The 26,636-nt window shown below is 44.3% G+C and overlaps 2 protein-coding genes across 3 annotated transcripts; one reads left to right on the top strand and one right to left on the bottom strand.

Moving 5' to 3' along the window:
- Positions 1-6,250: 6,250 nt before the first annotated feature.
- PNPO (pyridoxamine 5'-phosphate oxidase) lies at positions 6,251-14,777 on the bottom strand. Its single transcript, XM_081885779.1, has 7 exons — positions 14,594-14,777; positions 13,363-13,487; positions 13,146-13,245; positions 12,369-12,422; positions 11,085-11,213; positions 9,624-9,694; positions 6,251-8,915 (listed from the first exon to the last, which is right to left on the bottom strand). Exons 1-7 carry the CDS (start codon positions 14,717-14,719, stop codon positions 8,750-8,752), a joined length of 771 nt encoding a protein of 256 aa, XP_081741905.1. The 5' UTR covers positions 14,720-14,777; the 3' UTR covers positions 6,251-8,749.
- A 1,686-nt stretch (positions 14,778-16,463) lies between these two features.
- Positions 16,464-25,361, top strand: LOC309355131 (uncharacterized protein). 2 transcript variants are annotated; one of them, XM_081885712.1, is made up of 5 exons: positions 16,464-16,551; positions 18,714-18,987; positions 20,994-21,281; positions 21,774-21,935; positions 25,149-25,361. In XM_081885712.1, exons 2-5 carry the CDS (start codon positions 18,876-18,878, stop codon positions 25,268-25,270), a joined length of 684 nt encoding a protein of 227 aa, XP_081741838.1. In that variant the 5' UTR covers positions 16,464-16,551; positions 18,714-18,875; the 3' UTR covers positions 25,271-25,361. The 2 variants fall into 2 exon arrangements, with proteins under 2 accessions (XP_081741838.1, XP_081741839.1); XM_081885713.1 differs by lacking the exon at positions 16,464-16,551 and adding an exon at positions 17,476-17,493.
- Positions 25,362-26,636: the final 1,275 nt, after the last annotated feature.

Below are 26,636 nucleotides of genomic sequence, written 5' to 3'. Positions count from 1 at the left end.
GGGTGATGGGAGTTGTAGTTCAACAACATCTGGGGACCCACAGGTTGAGAAAGGCTGTAAGAGGGAATGTGTCCCTCAGAGCGAAGTAAATTCCTTATCCCTGCCCTAAAGACTTTCCTTCTAACAGTGTGGAATGTCTCACTAGCTTGAGTCGTCAGAAGCTGTTTTTCTTATTTTCTTATTTGTCCACCTGCTTTATATACCACTTTTTGGGGCGCAACTGCTCCTTCAAGGCAGGGTACAAAATTTCAAAAAGTGCATTCATGATAAAAAAAATTTATAAAAAATGTCCAATTAAAACGACACACTCCTTAAAATTGAACAATAGGAGGTCAAAATGTCAATGGCGATCAATAAAAATAATGAAGTGATTAATAAAAAGTAGATTGGAATAAAAATGGGTTTGTTTCTTAAAAGTTTCCAAAGATGGGGTTCTAAGGGAGAGAGTTCCAGAAGAGCAAAGCCTATGACAAAAAGATCCTGCCTCTGGTACCAGCCACTTTCTCTGTGCATGTATGTGCAGGACTTGTTTGGGGGATACACAGGGAGAAACTGTTTGGTTCATATTTACTACATAGCCTGATATCCAAGTTCAAGGGTCCTTGCTCAAAGTGTCACCTAAATGCCAGCAAACATCCAATTCAGTCCAAACCATATTAACTCAGATCCATTACAGTGGAGGCAAGGACTTCTGAAAATAATGGCAACATACATTGAATTCAAGGTTGTCCTTTTCCCACATTCAGTTCAGTTGCCTCCAGTCAGTCCCTGCCAAGGCTGTCTGGTAAGTCAGGTGAACACTTGCTGTGAAGAACTGTATTAATAACTCACCTATCAACCTCAGTTTATACTCATAAAAACCTACTGTTCTGCTGAACTTTGCACACCAGTTTCATTGAACTTCATCACAGTTTGTCTTCCTAACGGGCAAGAATTACTTGCTGCAAAAAACTTGTCCCCACCGTTGCCCCATATATATTGGGTTTCAAAAGGACAAACTTCCCCCACCCTCACCCATCTCAATAGAAAGCATTAGGCCACATTTGCCGCATACATTTAAAGCACTCTGAAACCACTTTAAATAGTCATGGCTTCCCCCAAAAGAATTCTGGGGGCTATCATTCGTTAAAGGTTTTGAGAGTTGTTAGGAAAGCCTTAATTCCCTTCCAGATCTACAATTCCCAGAGTTCCCTGTGAAGAGGGATTGGCTGTTAAACCACACTGGGAATTGTAATTAATTATAGTGATGAGATTGTCTCTGAGCATACACAGAGTGCCTCCCTAGTAAGTAGTTGCATGCAAACACAGGCCAAGATAGGGTTGTGAAACAATGTTATGTGATTTAAGGGAAGGGCTGATTTTACATGATTAAGATCTACAGCTAGGTTTTGACTACCTGTTTTGAGCCAATATGTTAGCTGCCTTCTCTCCCCGACCACCTTTCATATTATCAGCCCCCAGACCTATAGATCCTTAGGAATCCCCGCTGCCCCCCAGTTCCTCTGTGTCTTCTTTCTCCCACTGATCTTTCATATTATTTAAAGTGGCCGGACTGTTTTCTACCATTCTGAGATAGCCTTCTCTTTAATTAATTTGTGATTATTCTGTGACATCACAGCAGCACACCCCATGGAAGGGGTGAGAGATGAGTAGTTTCCATGGTCAGCTCATCCTTATACCTTGATATCCCAATGCTATCAAAAGAGTGTAGTAGGTCAGTTCATCCTGGGACAAAAGAACTTACTGTGTTCTGTTTTGATAATAGATTCTAAGGACAGTGTCAGCTGCAGGAAATACAATCCCCTTTGGGCAGATTGGGGCAGGGTTGTACATCCAAGAATTCAATACAGAGCACGTCCATACAATATAGCCTTTCTTTACACTGAAATGTCCCCGTTTTATTTCTGTTTAGTTTCAAATATGACCCCACCCAGCTGTGTGTGTGTGCTTCAAACAGGTTCTTTATGAAGCTATTTCTGCTTTAGAGGCTACAAAAAGGTCTATTCAGTTGCGTCCAGATGCATCTTCAACCCCCTCCATTTACCTTTATTTCCTCTTTGTATTAAGGGCACAAAAAATACGAGGAGAAATGAACAGAGAGGTTTTGTCTTATTTACAGCTTTTGTTTATAGCAGAAAGACATTCAATTAACATATAAGGAAAACTCCCTCAGACCTCCACAGCCAATCAGAGTAGGAGTTACCTCAGCAAATATCATGCTATTCAGACTGGTTGCTAGGCAACACCTCCCCAACCAAACCCTCTTGGTTGGCTGGCTAACTGTAAACAGAATTAACCATTCGGTTACTAGATGAATGATCCCTGATGCACTTCCAACAAGAGGTGTGCATGGGTACTGCTCTCCCAACAACAGGAATGGCAGCATCAGGGATAGAAGGCACAACTCTGACTGATAAACTCTTCTAGCCCCATATCTCTTTAAGTGGTCACCTGGAAGTGAAAGGCTGAGACACACACATCCATCCTTTTTAGAACTGTACATATCTCAGGGAGAAATCCTAACAAGTGAAAATAAGTGCCAGGACAAGGTCTTGGATTCAAATGAATACTTCCGTCAGTTTAGCTTGGAGTGCAGATCTTCACTGGGATGTTACATAATGCTTCATAGCTGAGCACCTGGTAACAACTACAAAATAAGAAACAACTCCTAGGCCAGTCTTCCGTAACCTGGCATGGCCTCCTGCCTGGACCTTTAGGACTGCAACTGTGTATACACCATACATTTTCCTCCCAAAGGATCCTGGGAACTGTAATTAAAGATGCTGGGGATCATAGCCCTGTGAGGGGTAAACTCCCATTCCCAGGACTCTTTCGAGATGGGAATGTGCTATAAAAGAATGTATGCAGCTAAAAACTCCCATCATCCTTTCACATTGGCCATGTTGGCTGGGGCTGATGGGAGTTGTAGGCCAAACTATCTGGAGGTTACCAGTTTGGGCAGGGCAGGGCTGTACCTACACATTGGTGCAAACTGAAAATTCTTTACAGAAGGATTTCTTTAAACTTTTTAGACCTCAGAAGCATCCTGAAGCCCTCAAAAACATTAAAAATACAACCCTGCAAACATAAAGTCAGCAGAGCAGGAAGACAGATCCAGCCCTTTGCCTGCTGTGGTGGATTTCTGTTTGAAGGAAGTTTTAACAGTTCACCTACCAGCAATCCAAAGTGTTTTCAGACCATTCTCTCTCTTCTGCACCACTGTTTGCATGTACAGACTAGGGCTTAATAATCAGGCATTTGTGTGTGTTGTGGTATACATCACACTATTGTACACAAGAATATGAGGATCAGGGAAACATTGAAAGTGAGTGTGTTAGCCTGTGCCCTCAGCATGACACTGTCTTGCCTAGCAAATGGGTCTACAGTGGTACCTTGTGTTATATACGCTTCAGGTTATAGCCTCCGCTAACCCAGAAATACTGCTTCAGGTTAAGAACTTTGCTTCAGGATGAGAACAGAAATTGTGCTCTGGTGGTGTGGCAGCAGCAGGAGGCCCCATTAGCTAAAGTGGTGCTTCAGGTTAAGTACAGTTTTGTGTTAAGAACGGACCTCCGGAACGAATTAAGTACTTAACCTGAGGTACCACTGTACTTGGGTGCTCACTCAGTACAGAACCAATACGTTTGTTACTCCATTTGTTTCTTATGCAGTTTGTATTCGGTGTCTGGGGAGAGACAGGGCCCCTTGCTACTGCTTGTCTTCCAGAAGCAGCAGAGAAAGCTTTCTTCCTGGCTCTGAACCACTAGCAGATATTCCCAGACCAAAACGAAGGCATAGTCACAAAGCTTAACAGCAGGCATGAGATGCAAATCCTGGTGGAGAATTAAAATACCCTCTCCTCTGATATTAAGAGGCCCAGCATTTCCTCTTTGCAAATATCTCACTGTGTAGGTTGAAGGAGAGGCCAAGAGTCCTGCAGTTCTGCTCCAGGGTCTCAGCTAAGCAGGAAGCAAAATTAAGAGGCCTCCTCGAAGGCCCACGGGCAAAGGATAATCATCTTTGTGGCACATTTTTACAGTGTACCAGGAACTTTTACAGTGTTCGCCTCAGTTCAACCCTGGGAGGTAGAGGTTAGGCCCAAGGTTGTCTGGCTCAGCAGTAATGTGATGTGGAGTCTCCTACAATCAAACCCAGCTCAGATTTGAACATCACATCACTACCCCTTTGCGATTTAATTGGATTCTATAGAGCTCAAGTATCTCATTAGCAATGTACTTCAGAGACGACTGACTTTGGCTACATCTCTGTTCACAAAGTGGGCACATATTTATAATATATTAAACTGGGGGTGGGGATCCAGGCGCTACATTTTTTCAGGAAGGAGAAAGCAAGACATACATACCAGTGTCCCTTGTAGGTTTACTAAAGAGCAAACTTCATGTGGTTCAAAGGGATTTACACCTAAATAAACGTGCCAATAGGTGCAACACAATCCTCTGTCAGAAATATGCAGAATGGCCTGATTGGTCTCTTAAGAGACCAGTTATTATATCTATACCCCACCTTTCCTGCAAAGGTTTTATCTTTCTAACAACCTTGTGAGGTAGGTTAGCCCGAGAAATGGTGACTGGCTGAAGGCCATCCAGTGAGCTTCAAGGCTGGGTGGGGATTTGAAGCCTAGTTCTCCAGGCCATAGTTAACAGTGTTAAGCACAACAGTACAGAGGTACCTCGGTTTAAGTACTTAATTCGTTCTGGAGGTCTGTTCTTAACCTGAAGCACCACTTTAGCTAATGGGGCCTCCTGCTACTGCTGGAGCACAATTTCTGTTCTCCTCCTGAAGCAAAGTTCTTAACCTGAAGCACTATTTCTGGGTTAGCGGAGTCTGTAACCTGAAGCGTATGTAACCTGAGGTACCACTGTACATCAATTATTTTTAAGATGTCACATCACTTTTTAGTAATAAAATATCCTACGTTTCTAAAACTTGATGCACTAAAGCTCAGATTTACTGGAACCCACACCTTCCAACTTGGGACCTCTTCCCTAATTCACAAATGCCCAAGCGATCTGTGTGTGTCTGTGTGCATGGTTTCACACATGATCAGGGACGCTGTTCTCTTGTTTATTGCTTTGCATGGTTCAGGATATGCTTCTGATCTCCAGGCACCGCAGTGACAATGTGAAGCCACAGGCTAAAACAAGGAAAGCAAAAGTTCAGGAGCATTCCAGAAAGGGGTGTTTCCAGAGGCAAGGCAGGAGGGGGCTCTCCCAGGCTTTAGGGAATCCCATCATCAAACGTGAACTGCTCTGGCAGATCTTAGCCCTCGATTAGCGAAGGAGCAATGACTGAAAAGGCAAATATGTGCCGGGAGCTGAGAGAGGGCAAAAGGTTATCAGGGATGCAGTTTCACTGGGAGGCAACCCAAGAATGAACAGAGAACAAACCGATACCTGACTTGGGCTGCACAACAGAGAAAAGCCCACGCTAACTCCCCCTGGTGGAATGTAGAAGAACAGCATGCTTTGGGGAGGGGGGTAGATGACAAGGTAAAACCAGAAGAGAAATCCAGTATTTCCACTTTTCACCCTCTGTGCCTTATGTAATAAGGCCACAAACGCTCACAGGGGTTTCCCTCTGGAATTCCCTCCTTTCAGGCATTCGTCAGCTGAATCCAAACCTCTTTTACCAGTGCTCTTAAGAGTTTCTTTGGAGAAGTTTTCAAAGTTGCCAAGATTACATTGCTTGCTTTTAGCCTGGGGTTAGTTTCAGCATATGATTTTCACCAACCGTAGGCAGTCATCACTTCAGAGTTGTGAAGCATTTACTCCTTAGCGCTTTTTCTTCTCCTAAAGATGTACTGCAAGACAACGGGTACAGAGTTCCCCTCTGCGTTTACACCTGAAGTCTTTCTCATGAATAAGTATCGGTTTAGGATCAGATTTCCTTCTCCTACAGTAGATGGGCTAATTTTCCTGGTTGATGAGCCACTTCTGCCCCTCACTAATTCAGCAAGGGCTTGAGACCCAATGGCTACCCTCACCTGGTTTAGCCAGCCAGCTAGTCAACACAATTTCCCAGGGTGTGGCCACTGCCGCACGCTGATGGTTCTAGGAGCCACAGCTGAGAGATGAGGGCAGGGTGGAGACCAAAAATGGGAAAGCTACCCCAGAAGGAGCATGGCATGTCCCCCACCAGAGCACGTCTGGAGGCAGGAAAGAAGACACACACACTTTTTGTGGGAGGGAAACAGGACAGAAGTTAATATTAATCCACATTCACCTTCAACTATCATTCACTAGGCTGAACTTTTACTGTCCAAATGTACATAGGCACAGACTCAAAAGTTGGCATACAGCAGCACTTATAGACGCTGGACTGCCCAGACAGAGCAACAACAGGAATTATCAGGACAATATCCAGTACTTTTAAGACTTTCACAAAGAACATTAACAGAGCAACACACACACACACACCAAAGCACATCTCTGACCCATTAGGATCAGTGACTAATGTATTTACTGTTGCACTTCCAGTTTCGTCTACGGAAGAATCACAAAGCGCATGTAAGTTGTCACACTGGGAGATAACACCTCGAGGCAGGAACAGGAGTTCCTCAAAATGAAAGTTAGTGAAATGGGGATTTCCTGCCTCTTTCCCACCATACACCCATCTGCTATGCATTAGGGAGGCCTGGCAAGTGATGTGGAAGGACTGCAGTTGCAAAAGCTTGCTCTAAATCACTTCCCTCTTTAAATGGAAGATCAACTTTGGACTCAAACTCTTTGATTGTCCTAGGGACTGTCAGGTAAGCATGAAATCTGATATCCAGGTCAGATTTCCACATCCCAAGTATCTCAGGCCTTTTTTGTTTTAAAGAGTTCCTAGCTTTTATAGATTGAAGGTCAGAAAATGGGGGGGGGGCAGTGAAATCAGAAGCAAAAAGGAAGGGAAGACAGAGCAGAACATCCACCTGTCTTTCTCCCCAATAAGCCTTTCTAGTTCATGGGGACATAGGAAACTGCCTATGTCAGATCATTAGCCCATCTTGCTCAGTACTGTCCACGCTGGCTGACAGCAGCTCTCTGCAATTTCAGCCGGACTGAATAAAGAATCTGCATACAAGGTATGTGTTACCACAGCCCCACCCCTTTAAGATCCTGAACTTATAGTCCTTGCACACCCTTGGTTGTAATTTTACAAGCACCTAATAAGTGCTGGTCTATCCCCCTTCCACCACTCCCAGCCCTTGCACCAGAATCCACATATGCATGCCAATGTTGTTTTACTGCATTTTCTGCACTGGGCACACTGGACTGGATGACCTGGGAGGTCTCTTCCAACTCCATCTTGGTTGCCCATTTAACAGACCTCCCAATTTTCATTTTTGTTGGTTTCAGAATCTGGGTCCTCTTCAACACAGAGCACAAGCCTCTTCTAATCATGCCTGATATAGTGAGTTTATAGAAACTGAACTAAGCCTATCTGCTCCATTCTAATGCAGAACCACACAGATATATCTGCTAGCCACAGCATTAAGCCAGTCTGAAAAAGAAGTTGTTTTAAGCTGCTTTTCATATTGTGTTCTAATGTTGTAACTTACCCTGCGACCTTAGGCGGAAGGGCAGGTAATTAATAATAATGATCTCCCACCAGCACCTCAAAACTCTGGAAAGTATAGCTTTAGGGGGCTGAAAATCCCCAAGATTTTATTGCTCTGGGAGAAATGTTAGCTAAATGTGTGAATAGTTTAAAAATCTGTAGTGCAGTCATACCCTGACATATTGTTACCTCCAGGGCCCAAATATATGAGATGGGCAAAAGGAGATTAAACTTTTAGAAGACATCTGAAGGCAGCCCTGTACTGGGAAGTTTTTTATGTTTGATGTTTTATTATGTTTTTATGTGTGTTGGAAGTAGCCCAGAATGGCTGTGGCAACCCAGCCAGATGGGTGGGATGTAAATAATAAAAATTATTATTATTATTATTATTATTAGGCAGGTACCTTTTAACAGGGCTCAGGGATCCATGAGGGCCTTGCCCAGGTTGCAACCCAATTACAAGGAGGCTAAATAACGTGCAGACCATGCTTGAGGATATATGTATGCCAACTTATTTCCCTGTTTCCTATGCATCTGTTGTCAAGATCTCGTGAGATTGCTAGTCAAACAAGCAACATCCTGAAACAATGGCTTGCTGGCTCAGGTCCTTCTCTAGATCAGAATGAATGCTTGCACAGTTCAAGTAGAACATGCAGTTTGAGAGACAGAGAGATTTGTGCTTCCTTAATGTGACATAGTCTCAAAAATGACCATGCTTAGTGCATATGCAAGAGCGAGATTGCTGGTGGAATGGACAAACACACAAAATAATCAAGGACACTGATCTCAGGGATTGTAGGAACCAGTGCTGCTAGCGGGCCCCAAAATAAAAAAGAACAATTTCAAAATTAAAACAGAATGGTTGGGATTGTGCTTTCTGTGTAGGAGGAAGCCCGTGCTACAAGTCTGCACTGCCCTTCTCCGCAAGAATGTTTAGGCTGCTTCAACCTGCCTTTCTTCCAGTGGTTTACAGAGATTACCACCACTTTATCCTCACCAGTACCTTGTAAGGTAGGCTAGGCTGAGAGTTAGCAGCTGATTGAACAGCACTGCAAGGATTTCAGTTCCAGGTCTCCCCAGTCTATGACTTTGTCCAGCGGTTCTTTGGGTGCTCTGTCTGAGAGGCAAGTGGGGGAACAAAGAATTTGGCACTTAAAAAAAAAAGAGGGCGAACTCTACAAGCTTCTCAAGGAGACAGCCTCTCGTAGATCCAGTTGTCCTCTCCTCTGTGGGTCATAGGTTTCAAGGGTGCACTGCTGTCTTGGAGGTACCGGAAAACAATGCGGTCATGCAAACGGTTTGTCTGGCCCTGCCAGAACTCTATGACTTTCGGTTTCAAGATGTAGCCTCCCCTGGAGGGGATAAAAGAGAGAGAGAGAGAGATAAAGAGACTGAAAGAAAGAACCTAAAACAACAAAGCACCAATTCACCAATTGGTAATAGGGCTGTGTGAGCTATATAAACAAACCTCAGGGGGTACGGAAATAAATCAAGAGGTTTAGCTACTCTCTAATCCCTGTTACAGAGGGACGCGGGTGGCACTGTGGGTTAAACCACAGAGCCTAGGACTTGTTGATCAGAAGGTCGGTGGTTCGAATCCCCGCGACGGGGTGAGCTCCCATTGCTCGGTCCCTGCTCCTGCCAACCTAGCAGTTCGAAAGCACATTGAAGTGCAAGTAGATAAATAGTGGTGGGAAGGTAAACAGCGTTTCCGTGCGCTGCTCTGGTTCGCCAGAAGCGGCTTAGTCATGCCGGCCACATGCTGGCTCCCTTGACCAATAAATGAGATGAACGTCGCAACCCCAGAGTCAGCCACGAATGGACCTAATGGTCAGGGGTCCCTCTACCTTTACTAATCTCTGCTGTGGTGTTTGCCACAACACCACATTCCTCAATTTCCTTTGGCTTGAGTTTATCCCAACCAGCCCAATCCACCACTGTAAAAAAGATCACAAGTTTCTGAAACCAACATCCTGGATCTATGGCTGATCACAATCGAGAGACGGGGGACAACATTCAGAAAACCAAACGGCCAGAATGCACAATGAGGCCTGACTCACCAATATGCTGGTTTAGGCACCTTAGCCTCTCGGTACACCTCTTCCAGCTCTGCATTTTTCTTCCTTAAATACTAACAAAAAGAGGAAAAGGGCTGTGAAGCTTTTCGTCAAAAGGACACTACCTGGGAGATTGGTAACAACTCCAATCTGCTAGCCGATTTGGGGATATAGAGAGGCTTGCGGATAATCTGCACTCTGTAAGAATGGCTAACGAGCATGTCATGTCGTTTGCTGAGAACTGGAGGGAGGGGATGCCAAAGGACAAGCTCAGTTGATAATGGGTGGTGTTAGGACTAGACTATTAATTTATTTAAAGGTTTTAATAGAAAAAGTATAATGAGAACGATTGGAAGCTTTTCACAGAAGACATTACTGGGTAAGAAATGATGTTGCATAAACATCTGATACTTTTAATTGTTATTTTCCTTTTTCTTTTCTTGTTACTTTTAAACTTTTAGTACTTTTTGATGTGGATAATTCTTTTTCTTTCTTTTTCTTTTTTCTTTTCCTATTTTTCTTTTCTGTGCTTAACTTTGTTGTGCTTAACTTTATTGTAAGACTGTATTTTAAACCAATAAAGATGTATTTATTACAAATTTATTTAAAAGTTTTATATCCCACCTTCCAGCCAAATGATCTGCAAGGTAAACTGTAATGATATATGCCAGGAATCCACAACATTCTGGGGCCCAGGGACACAGATGGAAATCTAAGGAACTGCCATGGCCACCAAAAAAACCCCCATTTCACAGAAGAAAGGCTGGTGATGCTCAGACACTCCCCACCAAAAAAGAAACTCAAACACCTATACCCCCATACCTATTACAGACAAATCTAAAAGTTATTTGTGTTAAAAATGGCTGTTAAGAACTCAAGCTCAACTACAATAAGTCTTAACACACTGGATATCTACTGTAGCAGAGTTGGGGAACCTTTCTAGCCCATCTCCCGCACCAAATTTGAGCTGCCCGCTTGTCAATTGCCTGAGCTTTTTTGACTGCAGGGGTCTTTGGAAGCTGCTCTTAAAGCACGGCTTGCACAGCGCTTTGAACAGGGGTATAGAGGCACTGCCATCAGAGAGCCTTCTGGCCAAGCCCTACCATTATCCAACATCATATGAAATCATATCAGCTGAAATGGCCTGGCAAGTCAAATGATGAAGCCCAGGGGCCAGACATTCCCCATCCCTGTACTACAGGATGCCTATGTTTTGGAGGAGCTTTCAACTTTTGGGCACAGCCATGTTTGAAATTGTTCTTCAATATCCCTGATGACGAGCAATCCACCTTGAGAACCTTCTGTGTTAAGGAAGTTTTGATACCCGTTTATTATTTTTGTTACTGTGTTTGACCATGTACACCCAGGCTGTCCAGCTTATCATGACAAAGCATATTTCAACACTGTTTCCCCACCCGCAACGCAGGTTCAAGAAAGGGCAGCCCCAACACTGCAGCTCCTCACCTCTCTGTCCGCAATCACTGTGCTTTGATGACTCACTACAGCCCCGATCTGGCTGCTCTTTGGACGCGTGTAGAAGTACTTCTCTGATTCCTCCTCAGAAAGCTTCTCTACAGGGCCCTCAATCCGTACCTGCAAGCAATTCAAAGCATGTGAAGCACAAGACCAGAGTGAGGATGTGCTAGTAAGGGGGCTTTGCTTTGTAGTTCAAATCATAGTTACCCCAAGCTCCTCTCCAATATGAGAAAAGAGAAGGGGAGTGGAGATGGAAAACTTAAATTTTAAAACTTAATTGGACAATTCCAACTCTTCTGATTTGCGTGTTTTCTGTGAAGCACTGCTCAAAAAAAGTCTCTTCTCCTTCCACCTACTTAATCTTGCATAGGCAAACATTCCCTCTTACCTTCTTAAACCCATCAAACTGCCAAGTTAAAAACAGGCTCATTCCAAACTTTCCTGTTCCACGTCATTTTTTTGTCTATTGTCCATGAAACCAAATATGATGAATTAAAAGTTCTTTTCTCCCACCCTACACCTCCGGGTGCCTGTGGTCCAGATGTGGCCCATGGCCTTGTTCCATCTAGCATGTTGCTTCTTGCCTTGCAGTGGCGGGAACAGCTGTCTATCATTAGATCTTGAGGGAGGAGGAATAGCAAACTCACACCCCACAGACTCTATGGCCTCTCTATGGCACAGAGAGATGGCCACAGAGAGGGAAAGCACACAACTTCTAGTCTCTATGGGAGTCTTTCCCATGGCCACATTTTAAGGTGCCCTGCTTGTGTTGGTGGCTCTCTGAGCTGGGAAAGGGAGCTGAAAGACAGTAAGGAGGAGGTGGCTGAAAGAACAAGACACACCGCAATGAAAAGCAGTTTCTGGTTCCAAAATTCAGACGTGCTACAAACCAGAGAGGATAACTACAGTACTCCCTCCGAGCTGTTCCAAAGGGATTATTTCATTTTCACTAGATACAAAAAGAGCTGAAGCAAACTCAAATACCGACACTTCAATCCCTTCCATACTTGAGATCAGAGTCCAGCATTTTCCACAGAACAGGCCAGAGAGGAAGAGCCTCCAGCTACAGCAAGATCATGCCCTTGTCCATCTGCTCAAGCCCTGGCTACATACAGTAAGACTCAGCGCATATAAGCAGCAACTGGGAAAAGGAGCAGCCAGGACAAAGGTTCACCAAAGCTCCTCTTACCATGTCACCCACCCCATGTATTACAGAGGTTTCCAGTTTGACTACAGGACTTCTTTTCAGTAGATGCAGAGAAGACAGTTTACCTGGCGATTGAGGGGCTCCCAGTAGAAGACCATAGAAGCAAATGGGTTTGAATCCTGCAAACGGTGAGAAAAGCAACAGTGAAAAGAAAGTTGCCGTGTCCACTGACTAAGGCTGTGTACATATCATATATTCAAAGCATGTGACTTCCCACAAAGAATCATGGGAACTGTAGTTTGTGGGGAATTGTAGCTGTGCGAGAGATAGTGTTCCCTGTATTCTTTGGGGGTGGGGGAAAGTGCTTTAAACATATGGTATCTACACAAAGACACCTGGATTCCCTAAGCTAAAAGGCAAGGATGATCTGGAAGGAGGTTCTTAGACTGAAGAGTTTTTTGTCATGCTTTTCTTTTCAATCAGCCTCTCTCTCTCTGCTCCTTGCTGCTTGAATTGTCTATTTGCAGAAGGAAGAGGAATTTGTACTCATAACCCTTTGGCTGGCCTAGTTTAGCTCAGGGTCACATGATGCTGAGCTGGCAAAAACTGAGACGCCATAGATAGCTTCTATGAGACTTCCAGTTCCCTCTCAGTAGCTTGCATAGGTGTTTATGTATGTTCCCACAGCAAAATGGAAGCAGAATAGGCAAATATTTGCTACTTTCCTTACTTTGGATAATTGATATTGGTCACAAAATGTAGATACCCTAAAGGATTGTTGCTGTTTCACTTAAAAAGGAAGCCTGGGTTCAAAGTGTCAGCTCCATTGAAGTAAATCTGAGGTGCCAGTTTACAAAGGTTCAACTTTTCTCCGATAATCTTTCTGTACAAGTAGCACTCACCAGCTCTCTTCCTTTCCGGCTCTCATGGTTAGTGAAGAAGCGAAAGCCTTCCTGGCTAAACCCCTTCAAAAGCAGCATCCGAGCAGAAGGCCGTCCATCTCTGGGAAGGGATAAACACAGCTTGTAGATAGGCAAATATTTCCTCTTTACTTTGGCTCTGGGTCCCCCAAACCCATAAAGCACACAAGAATACAAGCCATCAGGCAACGATTCCTACCTAGTACAGGTGGCTAAGCACATGGCATTGACTTCCCCAATAGATGGGCACTTCATAGCTTCTTCAAACCATACAGAGAACTGCTTAATAGGGTTAAGGGAGGTCAGATGTTTCTCCTCAAAGGCCTGGGATGGGAACAAAAAACACCCACATTTTTAGCAGGTGGCTACACCGTTTGACGCCAGTTCTTCTCCCCTTTCAGTCACACATCTATCACTTCTCATTTCCAAAATGTGGTCAGCGTGTCATATCCTACTGCTTCTCCATCACCTACTGTGTTCTTGTAAACTCACCAACCCTTTCCATTTCTCCTTCCCTTCTTTTGATATTCCCCAGTTGTTCCATCATCCTCCCATGGTTCCATAATCATCACCTGACCCTTTCCTCCAAACCTACCTGCATCTATCAATTGACACACCCACCCAACCTTTTGGACCCAGCCTCATAGTGCTTAATTTGAAGCAAAAGCTCTCTACCTTGTCTCTTAATATTTGCTTTGGATGCCTTGGGTGGGTTCCAGCCTAAATTAGATGTGAAGCCATGACTAATGTAAGCCCCGGTGATTTCAAAGGGATTCTAAATGCAATTTCAATTTGATCTAATCCCTTGTTCACAGCTTCAAACATCAAGGAGATTCTATTATAAGTTTACTTGCAAATTTAGTGAGAAGGAAAAGGAAAGATGAAAGAAAATTGAAAAAATAAAGAGCGAGAAGAGGAAAAAAATAGAAACGGCAAATAATAGTATGCCAATAATGATAGACTACAATGCAGGTAGGTACAGTAACCACCAGTAAACAAATTTTAAATAAGCCCTTTAGATGTCCACATTGACATCCACCTGAAATTGATGTCTATATGAAATATGTTAGACCTATGTGAAATAGGTTAGATCAAACACAAACTGGGTAGTGAGGCCCTCAGACCATTATGTAATTGACAGTGGGCATTTATTTTTCCACAACTCTCCTATACCTTCAGTATCTGTTTGTGTTAAGACAAGTGAGCGTCTCTATATATGCTCAGCCACTCTGTATATGCTCAGAAACAACACCTTTATTACTACGTTACGATTCTTTTCGGATCGAAAGTCAAACTGCGAGGGTAAGCGCTGGCCCGAGAAACGCCGCGCACTCTGCACAAGCTCAGAGACACTCTGTCCTTCAGCATTCCCCGGCCCCGAAACGCTGCAGTGCAAAAACATATTATGGGGTTTAATGCTGCTCCCTCACCTCATCGTCCCCCCTGTAGTCTTTCCGAAGGTGCGTCAGATCCATGGCACGAGACGATTTCCCCACTTGGCTTGAACCACGAAACCCCAAAGGACGCGACCCCAGGCGAACCGCGCAGCTCAACATCAAAGGATCCCTTTTGCCCCCTTGCAGCGCGCACGCGCGGAAAAGAGCGACGCGGGCGGAAGCAGCTCGTATCTTCTCCGCTAACCTCAGAGGCCGGGAGGAAACGAGGTCTCAAGCGCCTAATCAGAAACGAAGCAAGAGCCCACCTTTTCCTCTACCCCCGCCCTTCTTCGACCACAGCAAATCAAGAGCGCGAAACGACAAAGTCACCACCAATCAGAAGGTAGAAGGCGGTCCCTCGTAAACCAATGGAAAGCGACTTGCCTCTAGCATCGCGAAGGGTCTGTGTACAGGGAAACGCGCTCGTAAGCCCGCGAGTGTACACAGTTCTTTGCTCCCACCTTCTGCTTATGAAGTTGTTTCGGCTGAGAAATAAGTGACTGGTCTATGCTTTGAAAGCACATTCCAAATGCATTTTGTCTCTCAAAGTATTTACACTTCACAGAATTATAGTTCCCAGCAACCCTTAAACTACAGTTCCCATAATTCTTTGAGGGGGAAAATCTGCTTCGAATGTGCTTAAAAGGCATAGTGTACGCAGTTTCAAGCCCCTACTGAGCAGTGTGTTCTCCCCCGACTATTCACAAATGGTGGCAACAAAGACAAGGGCTTCTTGCTCTTCCTGAGATCTTATTTATTTCCCAAATTTTCTTCAAGCAGCTCTGCCATAGATCCCTCACCTCCCCTTTTAGCACCTTAATTAACCTCTTAGGCTAGGCTAAGAGACAATGGGCTTCATGGCCAAGATTTTGATTGATCATCAAAAAACTTAGATGCCAGTAAAGTCCAATGACAGCAGAAATGTCACATCAAGGGTAGTAGATTCATACATGCACCCACAATTCACAAGTACATGGGTTTTTGCACAAAGAGTGTGATGAGCTCACCCCAAGTTTTATAACTGAAAGATCATTTTCTATATTTTTCAATAACACATATAGATTTGTGGGCAACTAACAGCTGCCAGGAGCAATGCCTCAACGCCTTCCTCTGGCGATCGATGCAGCAGGAAGATTTTGGGCATCACATGGCAGGGCAGGATCCCAAGCCCCATTCCCTGTATGTTGGCATTTGTGTCTCAGCAAGGTCTATGCTTGGTCATGTGCACAGAATGGAAGATTGCAGGATCTCCAGGGGTGTGTTGCATGGGGAGCTGGCTTCAGTCTGCAGATGTGATATGAATGCTGGCAACATTAACTCCGCCGTGTGGGAATCCCTTGCAGGCAATTGCAGTGCCTGGAGACAAACAGTCAGGTCCTGTATCCACATTGGCCAGAGGAGGAATGACAGCTGGGAGGAGCACAGAGAGAAGAAATGCCATGGTGCTTCTGCAACAGCATAACCAGACACCTTTATCTGCCCCAACTGCAACAAAACATGTCTCTCTACAGACATAGCAGGCACTGTAACTCTGCAATGGTTTGACTTCAGTCCTGAAGGTGCACTCTTCCATTTTCTCCTGAGACAGACGGATGCCAGCCAACACAGCACAGCAGCTGCTTTTGGACTGTTCTAAATCCCTATGTGCATTGCCAGAAGTTACACTTAAAATGGCATTTGCAGGATGTGTGGTGGTGACATCCTGCATAAGCCCCATATACACAAACAAACTCTGCTATGTGTAGCAGGCACACGGGCAAATTTTGCCTGAATGAAAAGCAAAAATATGCATAACGAACTGAATGAATTAGAAACCATAGCACTTGTGTTCATATTAAGAGCAACAATGCCCCTGGCTGACCCAGGTTGCTAAGGTAACAGTGACATGACCTTCATTGTGACACCTCCCTCTGCTGGCCCACCTATTAGATGACCGGAGGTCCTCTATGAGAGTAAGTGTTTGATGCTTCTCTCTTTCATTTTGTTAACATTTCCATAATTGTTATATTTTTAGTCTGACTTGATTATAAACCAATAGGACTGGAAACCTGCTTTTGGTGTATGAGACCTAGATGAGATGAGACTTCCTAATTGCATAGAGGGACTTGTCACCAACTGCTGTTACTAAACTCTCCAAAGATTGGAACTCCTATTTCTGTTCTTAACTAAGTGCCGGACATGAGTGGAACTGCTGGGAGAGGGACGGTGAAATATAGAAAACACAGAATCCTCTAGAAATTGCAGGCAATGTGAAATGATAGGTTATTTGGGGGTGCTTAGAATCATCTGCACAGTTCAGTAAGAAGCGATGTACATGAATACCTAACATATCAATGTTAGGTCATGTGTGCTCCCAATTTGGTAAGGTGCTGGACAGTAAATTTGTTAAATCTTAAAATACTTCTCTTTTCTAGACGTTGCTTTTGTGACAATGAAGCATTCTGTAAACTCTTCCTGGAGACAGACAGAAAACACACACACACACACACACTTGAGGATTTGTTAGTGATTTCTGGTTCTATTGCTCTTTAAGGCTTGTTCAAAGCTATTCTAGGGGGGGCCCTCCTCAACACAAAGGATTAATTTCAAAAGATTATCACTGGAACCAGTTTAAATGCTTCAACTAAAATGGCTTGCCTTTTCCTTTGTGGGGACCTTCAAAACTCCAGCAGGCGATATTGAGGGAAAAGGATTTTGATTGCATATTATACAATTCCATAAATTGCTCCCACCTGTGCTTAGAAATATAATTCCAAAGGAAAAGAAAGAAATATAATCCCCTCTATTTCCAATGTTCAGGCTGTGAGTGCATTTCCTCATGTAACCAAAATGGCACCATCTGCGCCCAAGAGAAATGTATCAGCAGGTATCAGCAGGCTTGGGACAACTCCAAGGTTTGCCAAAATATAAAAAAATATTTAGGAAAAACCCCATTGTGTAGGAAAACTTGGGTGGGTGTGTTGCCGGGGGGGGGGTAATGAGGACTGATCATGCCCAGAGGCCATGAAATGCTGACTAGAAATGGATGGGGTAGGAAAAAACTATGGGGAAGGGGAATGGAGTGGAGTGGAATGATTGGAATCCTGTTGATTTGTCAAGCTCTGATGCAGCCCAGCAGGAGTTAGGATGGTGCCCTAATACATTAATCACCCCAAGCCCTGAAATCAACAGGGAGGCCCTGTTTGTGGTCCCACCAAAGGATGTGGCCTGTCAAATGGGCATCCAGGGCAGGGCCTTCTCTGTGGTGGCTCTGCAGTTATGATCTTCCCTCCCTTGGCAGCAAAAATGGTTAAGAAACTGTTTTCCCAAGCCTTTGGAAGCTATGTTGAGATTTATTTTTCATCCTCTAGTCTTTTTTTTAGTATTTTTCACCAATAATCTTTGTTTTACTGTGGGTTTTCTTTAAAAAGAGTTTCTGTAAATCTTATTATGTTTGCTTTACGTAAACTGCTTTGAGCTCATGGCCTTGATGCAAAGCAGCATAGAAAAACTCTTAAGGGTTGGATTCAACTAAGCTGTACTCAGACTAGATTAGACTAGACTAGACTAGACCCACTGACACGAACCAACATTAGTCACCTTCATGAACTTCAGTGGGTCTAAGATGATTAGGACTAGGGCTGGAGACAGACCTAAATAAATAGAGAAGTAAATATCTAGAAACACGGCATACAGTGGTGCCTCGCAAGACGAAATTAATCTGTTCTGTGAGGCTCTTCGTATAGCGTTTTTTTCGTCTTACGAAGCAAGCCCATTGACAGCTTAGCGGATTAGCGCTATTAGCGGTTTAGCGGCTTTTAGCGATCAGCTGTTAAGCGGCTTATCAGCGTATCAGCTGATAAGCGGCTTAGCGGCTTAGGAAAAGGGGGGGAGGGGAAAAAACCCGCAGGAACTCGCAAGACATTTTCGTCTTGCGAAGCAAGCCCATAGGGAAATTCATTTTGCGAAGCGCCTCCAAAACGGAAAACCCTTTCGTCTAGCGGGTTTTCCGTCTTGCGAGGCGTTCGTCTTGTGGGGCACCACTGTACTACAAAGGCTCCATGTGGGCAAATAGGAAAGGAAGGAAGACTGCAAACCCTCATTTCTCACTTTCTTCTCCCACTCTGTTCTCTAGGCTGGAAAAGCTGCGGATCCCCATTCGAAAGAGGAATGCCAACATTGACGCAGCAGAAGAGGGATACCAGGCAATAGCCTCTGAACCAGAGGGCCTGGGAGGTTTCCTTTCTGCCAAGAAAAAAAGGAGGATGTTTCTACGGAGGATGGGGAAGAGCTAAAAATGGCCTGGAGCTGCTGCAAAGATAATGTCCCGGCCCCCAAACCTACCTCCACGCCTATGCGGCTGGAAGTACCAACGGCAGTCCCCAGAAACAAGAACCGAGAAGTCCTAAGTACAAACAACTATCTCCTTTCTCACTGCTGTAGAAGTGAAACCCCTGTGTTTCCAGCACATTCAACCCAGAACGCTCTGATAGCCCAGCACAATTCACATGTCAGTTGTTTGCCCCATGGGTCTCTGGCAGTAGCAGTTAGTGGGGTGACAGCATTTACCTGACCTCCCATCACTGATATCACCGCAGCTTAGCGAGAGGGGGAAAGGGTTGTGAGGTCTGGGAGGTGCAAACGTACTGGCGGGAGCACTGGATTGGCTCCACCAATGTGCTTATGTTGTGCTCTCTCCCTCCCAGCAAGTCACCTCTCTCCCTCCCAGTAAGCTGCCATGGCTCCTTGTGGAGCATATGCAACACAGGACTGTCCAGGTGACATGGCTCAGACATCAGAACCCTGGGGCTGGGGAAGACTTGGACACAGGGCCCATCCTCTGAAAGACCTTCAGAAGCCACTGCCCCACTGGAGATTTTCAGCAGAGGGGTTCCCCAGGAGTTAATGAAGCCTTCACCTCCACAACCTGAGGAGATAGCCCTGACCTGTCCTCCAAACCTCAGGATATGTCCTCAGAACCCTCAGCAGTACAGAAAGACACTTCTCTTTGGCCTAGAGAAAGTTCCTCAGCTCTGTCGGGGCCAGGACCTGAGGAACAAAGCATGGCTCCCTTAAGCACCGACAGTTTCCTATGGAGTTGGGAGCATCCAAGTCTAGCAGCCTTTCTCAACCTGTGGGTCCCCAGATGTTGTTGGACTACAACTCCCATCATCCCTAGCTAGCAAGGCCAGAGCTCAGGGATGATGGGAGTTGTAGTCCAACAACATCTGGGGACCCACAGGTTGAGAACCGCTGCTTTAAAGCCTCCAGCCCATTTACCCTGCATCCACTGTGCTGCTGGTTTGCGAAGCAGCGTGCACATGTCACATTAGCCGCAATCTCTCCTATCGTTTCTTATGAAATATGGTTTTTTGAAGCATTTCTCCCTCAAACCAGCTTTTCTCCAAATTTAGAAAAAGAACCGCCCATTTGCATTGTAAACTGGAAATGTGTCCACAGCCTCAGTTTGCTTGCTACCACTTGGCGTCTTGCATACAGCCTGACTCAATCCGGCTCCACTGTGAGCTGACCATGGTCCTATTTTCCCCCTGGAGGTCCTAGCCTGGAACAGCAGTTTGCTCCAGGCAGTCTGTGCAGGAGTTTATTATTGGGATGATGATGATGATGATACCCCGCCTATCTGGCTGGGTTTCCCCAGCCACTCTGAGCAGCTTCCAGCACATATAAAAATGTAATAAAACATAATAGAACATGGTGGAGACAGTAATGTGGAACAACATTCTCTCCTCATCTGATTTCGTAGGTGTGCGAAGAGGCCTGTCTGTAGAGGCCTGTCTGTAGCTTGCTCTACAGAGGCCTGTCTGTAGCAGAGGCCTGTCTGAAGCTTGCTCTAAATTTGGAAGAATCAAAGCTGATTTTTTTTATATTGTGGAACAATAGTAGCAGGGTTCCTCTTTCTGGCTGTGCACACGCTATACCTTTAAAGAGCAATCAGATAATTATGAGCACCATAATTTACAAACTACAGTCCCCATAATTCTTTGAAGGAGGGTGAATGCACTTGAAGGGTACTTGAAATATATAGTGTGCATCCAGACTATGTCTGGGAGTAGCCATCTTACTGTGTCTACATGATTTACTTGTGGGAAGTGGCTGAGAAGCCCAGTTTGCTGGATCAGATGTGTCATGTGGAACAAGATGCAAAATAAAGCTCTTGCCTTAGATAGCTGCTTAGCCAGCATAGCACTTTTGCACATTGCAAACTTCTTTGATAATACAGCTGCCCTCCCTTTGCCACCCATGGCTCTGTGGTGATGCATTGGGTTGAGTAATGTAGAAGCAATTTTCCTCCAAACCCTTCTATGCACGTAGGGTGGTTTAACCGAGGGCAGCTTCTTACAGTCGTACCTGGTCAGGTGGGTAATTTACTCAGGCATGCTTGCTGTTTTGGTAGTTGCTTATATACTGGAGCACGAGGAGGATGATGACGATGAAGAGGAAGAGCAAAAGCAAAAGAAAGAATCAGAAAAAGAGCGAGAACAAGAACAAAGAAAAGTACAAGAACAAGAACAAGAACAACGAAGGGTACAAGAACTAGAAGGAAAAAGAGTACAAGAACAAGAAGCAAAACGAGTACAAGAACAAGAAGCAAAAAGAGTACAAGAACAAGAAGCAAAAAAAGTACAAGAACCACAAAAAATACAGGAACAAGACAAAACACGGCGGCCATCAAAAGGTCAAGGTTGGTGCATAAAACCAAGAAAATATTTATCAGTTTAAGAAAAGTATATTATAACCTTCCAACTTCTGTCCGCCCAATACTTGTTCCAAGTGTAGAATGCACAGTGTCTTGTGTCAATATGTACATTAAAGATTCCCTTAGAACTATACAGGGTACACTGTATATAGTATGCCACTCCCAGCTTGCAACAAAAAGGGCAACCCAGCTAGTCTTGTCTCTCTCCCAGAACATATTGTCCACAGTGAGTCAGTGAATATGTTCCAATCGGTGTGTCCTTTATGCATTAGAGCTTTTCTTTGGGCTACAGCACACACCTCCTCTTGCAATAAACAACTGCTACTCAGCTAGCCTTGTACCCCACTTAAATATTATCCACAATGATCGAATAGATTCCAAGCGCTCTGTTGATACATATCAAGAGATTTCGACAAAGCAAGGAGACTATCATGTTACTAACACCCCCCTTTCCTTCCCCCATCCCACCCCTGGAAGATGATGATATTGAAAGGCCCTGCACCTCCAAAGATGCAGCTGATGGGATGGAGGCAGAGACACAAACCAACCCACGCTATTTCCCGAAATCACCAAAAAAGATCACATTGGATGAGATCCTGCTTGGAATGCAGAAGATCGAGTACACCATCAGTAATACAAGTAAGTCAGGAGGACCTCTCATTTTTATGGATTGAGTAATAATGGTATTTGATCAAGCAGCAGAGGATGTGTGACTGTCAAGAGTATATTGATATTGAAGTTGCAAAGGGAGATTGGGGTGGACTTTGGCTACACCCAGTGCTGTCTCTGCCCTTCCCCACTGCTGGTGTGCCCCCAAGGTTACCCCCAAGGGAATGCAACGCTCAACAGAAGAAAAGCTTCCTCGCTTATTTGCACCCTGCTATACTTCCTGTTTTTTTACTTCTGTATCATTCTTGCCACTATAGGCAACAAAACCGCCACCCTGCGAGATTTCTTTACCTCGCAGGGGGTCGACCTGGCTTGTGTGATGGAGACCTGGGTGCGCGAAGGGGCAACAGTTACCTTACAAGAGATGGCACCCCCGGGTTTCTCCGTCCTCCACCAGTCGCGGACTGTGGGCCGGGGGGAGGGGTGGCATTATTAATCCGGGAAGATTGTCCTTTCAGGGCTCTACCATCACCATCGATCCCCGGCATTGAATGTGTTGGCCTAGTGTGGGGCTCCGAGGAGAGCTTGGCTGTCTGGCTGGTGTACCGGCCACCTAGCGCACCAGCAGCCACCCTGTCAGGCCTGCTGGAGGCGGTGGCCAGCTGGGCCTTGGAGTTCCCTAACCTATTGGTATTGGGGGACTTCAACATCCATGCTGATGCCACTCCCTCCTCACAGGCTCTGGACCTGGTGTCTTCCATGGCGACACTAGGGCTCTCCCAGTTTGTTTCGGGCCCCACACATCAAGCAGGCCACACGCTGGATTTGATCTTTGGTGTAGGTATAGATGTGATCATGTCTCCTTCGATGAAGGTGCCATGGTCTGATCACTACGCTCTGAAAGCCAGGAGTGACTTTCCACCCCCACCCTGCTTAGGTGGCGAGCCGATTTGGGTTCGCCCGCAGAGGCTGATGGACCCTGATAGATTCCGCCAAGCCTTGTGGGACCTTGCTCCCCCTGGCGGCTCATTGACTGAGCTTGTTGAGGGCTGGAATATCCAGCTCCTGGCAGCCATTGATGAGATCGCACCTAAGCGCCCTCTGCAACCCCGCAGAAACCGGGCTCCCTGGTTTACCGAGGAGTTCCAGAAAATGAAGCGGGACCTCAGACAGCTAGAGCGAGTATGGCGGGGTGCCCGTGACGGAGCCTCAAGAACATCTTATAGGGCTTTTATGAAGGTCCCAGGCCACAGAGAAGTTGACATATTTCCGCAGGGCCTGCAAGACAGAGCTGTTCCACCAGGCCTTTGGCCAGGGCACAGCCTGACTCCCTCCCTCGGCAATCTTCGCGGAGCTCTGGCCCAATGGTTGCCAGTGGCTTGAATTAATTAATTTTATAATGAATGATTTTAGAGTGTTGTTTGTGCTGTACTTTTGTACTGTTTTATTGTTGTTAGCAGCCCTGAGCCCAGCTTCGGCTGGGGAGGGTGGAATATAAATAACATTTATTATTATTATTATTATTATTATTATTATTATTATTATTATTATTATTACAGGTAACTCACATTTGACACTTATTTTACTTACATGATTGCATGTAATAAAAAATTTAAGGTCTTATACAGTGGTACCTCGGGTTACGTACGCTTCAGGTTACATATGCTTCAGGTTACATACGCTTCAGGTTACAGACTCCGCTAACCCAGAAATAGTACCTCGAGTTAAGAACTTTGCTTCAGGATGAGAACAGAAATTGTGCTCTGGCGGCGTGGCGGCCGCAGGCGGCCCCATTAGCTAAAGTGGTGCTTCAGGTTAAGAACAGTTTCAGGTTAAGAACAAACCTCCGGAACGAATTAAGTACTGTATTTTTTGCTCTATAAGACTCACTTTTTCCCTCCCAAAAAGTAAGGGGAAATGTGTGTGCGTCTTATGGAGCAAATACAGGCTGCACAGCCATCCTAGAAGCCATAACAGCAAGAGGGATCGCTGCGCAGCGATCCCTCTTGCTGTTCTGGCTTCTGAGATTCAGAATATTATTTTTTCTTGTTTCCCTCCTCCAAAAACTAGGTGCGTCTTATGGTCTGGTGCGTCTTATAGAGCGAAAAATACGGCACTTATCTCGAGGTACCACTGTATATATAATAAATGTTCCACTGTATATATAATAAATGTTCATAAATGTACCAACCAAGCACATACATAGATCAGCACAGGAAGACCGACCTGAAACCATTCTGACTCCCAAACTGACCAAATGTTTTCTGTGCAAGGAGGGAGGGGGTGAGGGAACCTTCCCTTTGTCTCAGGAATTGGGTAATCATCATCTCAAAGGAATGGCCAGACTACCAGGAAAGGCAATCAGATAAGGCAGACAGGAAAAACAACAACATTCAAATTTCTGCTGTAGACTGCCTTTTCTGTGATGTAGGTATGATGTTTGTGGGGGGTGGTCTTGGGTTACACCCCTTTTTTGATAAATGTATGATGTATGGCGGGGTGGTCTTGAGCTCCAGAGAAGGCAATTTAAAATGTCTATATGAGGGCAGGCACACCTTTGTTCTGGGTCCTCTTCCTTTCTCCTACATGTGAGGGAAGCACCCTGTTGCAACAGTTTAATAAAGTTACTGATAGGTAGCCGTGTTGGTCTGCCATAGTCAAAACAAAAAAAAATCCTTCCAGTAGCACCTTAAAGACCAACTAAGTTAGTTCTTGGTATGAGCTTTCGTGTGCATGCACACTTCTTCAGATACACACATCTGAAGTGTGTATCTGAAGAAGTGTGCATGCACACGAAAGCTCATACCAAGAACTAACTTAGTTGGTCTTTAAGGTGCTACTGGAAGGAATTTTTTTTGTTCAGTTTAATAAAGATCAGGTTTACTAGCTGCTTTGCTTCTCAATATTCTCTGGTTGGCCTCATTTTCTCCTACCAATAGGGAACCTACGTAAGGACTCTATATGGGCTCTTGGATACCCCATAAGGGAATAAGGGCGCATTTTGTTTACAACAGCAGATTTGCAATTTGTGGGGGAGATAAATGGATGGAGAGTGAAGGAAACCCAGGGGTGTAGATTCAGGAGTTTGTGGCTTTTACACATATTTGTGTATACACATGGACCCCCATAACCTAACCTTCGCATAAGATGTGAGTTACCTGTATTTGAAACCTGTTGTCACAGAGTGTGTGTTGAAGCAATAGTTGTTCTGCCCGAGTCAAAAATCATGCTTTTTCATTGCAGTGAGAGACTTTGAGCAGCGCCTTTCCCGCTTGGAGCAGATCGTTTTGAAAATGAGGAATGCATGGATCCACCACAGAACTTGCCATCTAGAGGGTCTGGAATATGACGATGAACAGGATTAATATTTTATTCCCCTCCTGATTTTATTGGTTTTGTAGATTTGCAAATCGACATCCTTCCCCCATCCAATAAAAAATATTTATTTGGGAATCAGTAAGTTGTTTAATCTGCTAATCAAGCCATGGCTAATTAAGACATATCTGTGTTTTCTGGTTATGTTTTAACACTTTGTGTTAAACAACCTTTACAATTATTTTTCAAAATGGATACTTGATCATAATAAAAAATTGACCATTATGGACTATCATTGGCAGGATGGATAAAAATCAATGATTTTTTAAAAATAAAATAAATCAGATTTTTTAAAAATTAAATAAATCAGATTTTTTAAAAAAATAAATTGGATTTTTTAAATAAAATGCTTTTGGAGGAAAAAAAATCTAAAGATAGTTTTCTATTGAAGTTACATTATAGTCCAAAGGCTATTCAACAGGAAATAAGGATTTGTTTTAAGTTTTTCATGTGTGCTAAAACTCAGTCTAAATTGTTTTCTTTTAAATTGTTTAATCACATCAGTTAACAAACATGGATAGATATGCTATAATGTTATTGTTTTAGTTAAATAAATTGTTTAAATTGTTATTAAGGAAATTATTATTTTTCTCCTTCCAGTAAAGTACAGCAGAAAAGTTGTCCAAATACAGTTAACTTATGAAACCTCACAATAATTTCAAAATTATTATCTATGTATTTCTAATAGTATAACCAAATCAGTAATTTTTGATATAACTGTGAAAACTACTCTGAAAATTTATTATTCCAAAAATGAAACCTTCATCTGGTTGTAAATATTAAGATTATACCATCAAGAATGAGCCTTTCTGTAAAAAAGTGATTTAAATCAAGTCTTACTGACTAGTGATTTAAATCAAGAACTGACTAGTGATTTAAATCGTGATTTATATCAATTTGATTTAAATCAAATGCACCCTGATTGTTGGTAATAATAATAAGCAAAACACCACCCTGTTATGGGTTTGCCCACATGACTTCAAACCACACAGGTAAAGGAAAACATTTAGAACGGTAACCTTGTTTTAATTCAAGGCTTGTCCCCATTGGTGGGCATCTAGCAGGGGCTGACTGACCTGATTTCCCTGAATGTGCTTCTCTACTTCGCCAGGCATCCTACTTGTTCACTGAGGAGCATAGGAAGCTGCCTTATAGCGAGTCGGACCATAGGTCCATCAAGCTCAATATTGTCTCCGCACAGTAACAGACAGCGGCTGTGCAGGATTTCAGGCAGGGGAGCTCTCTCCCTATCTGGAGAAGCCACTGGAGCAGGCATAGGCAAACTCCAGCCCTCCAGATGTTTGGGACTACAATGCCCATCATCCCTGACCACTGGTCCTGTTAGCTAGAGATGAT

This window comes from Podarcis melisellensis, assembly GCF_964234715.1.
Source record: "Podarcis melisellensis genome assembly, chromosome: 13".
Lineage (NCBI taxonomy): Eukaryota > Metazoa > Chordata > Lepidosauria > Squamata > Lacertidae > Podarcis > Podarcis melisellensis.
Note: the sequence above shows the minus strand (reverse complement) of the source record. Positions and strands in the feature narration are given on the sequence as shown.

Coding starts and splice junctions, on each gene's coding strand:
- PNPO (XM_081885779.1), bottom strand. CDS start 14,719: ATGTTGAGCTGCGCGGTTCGCCTGGGGTCGCGTCCTTTGGGGTTTCGT. Junction 13,488..14,593: donor ACTACAGGGGGGACGATGAG/GTGAGGGAGCAG, acceptor TTCCCATCCCAG/GCCTTTGAGGAGAAACATCT. Junction 9,695..11,084: donor CAGTGATTGCGGACAGAGAG/GTGAGGAGCTGC, acceptor TCTTTTTGTTAG/TATTTAAGGAAGAAAAATGC.
- LOC309355131 (XM_081885712.1), top strand. CDS start 18,876: ATGGCCTGGAGCTGCTGCAAAGATAATGTCCCGGCCCCCAAACCTACC. Junction 18,988..20,993: donor CAAGAACCGAGAAGTCCTAA/GTACAAACAACT, acceptor CTGTTTTGGTAG/TTGCTTATATACTGGAGCAC. Junction 21,282..21,773: donor GCGGCCATCAAAAGGTCAAG/GTTGGTGCATAA, acceptor CACCCCTGGAAG/ATGATGATATTGAAAGGCCC.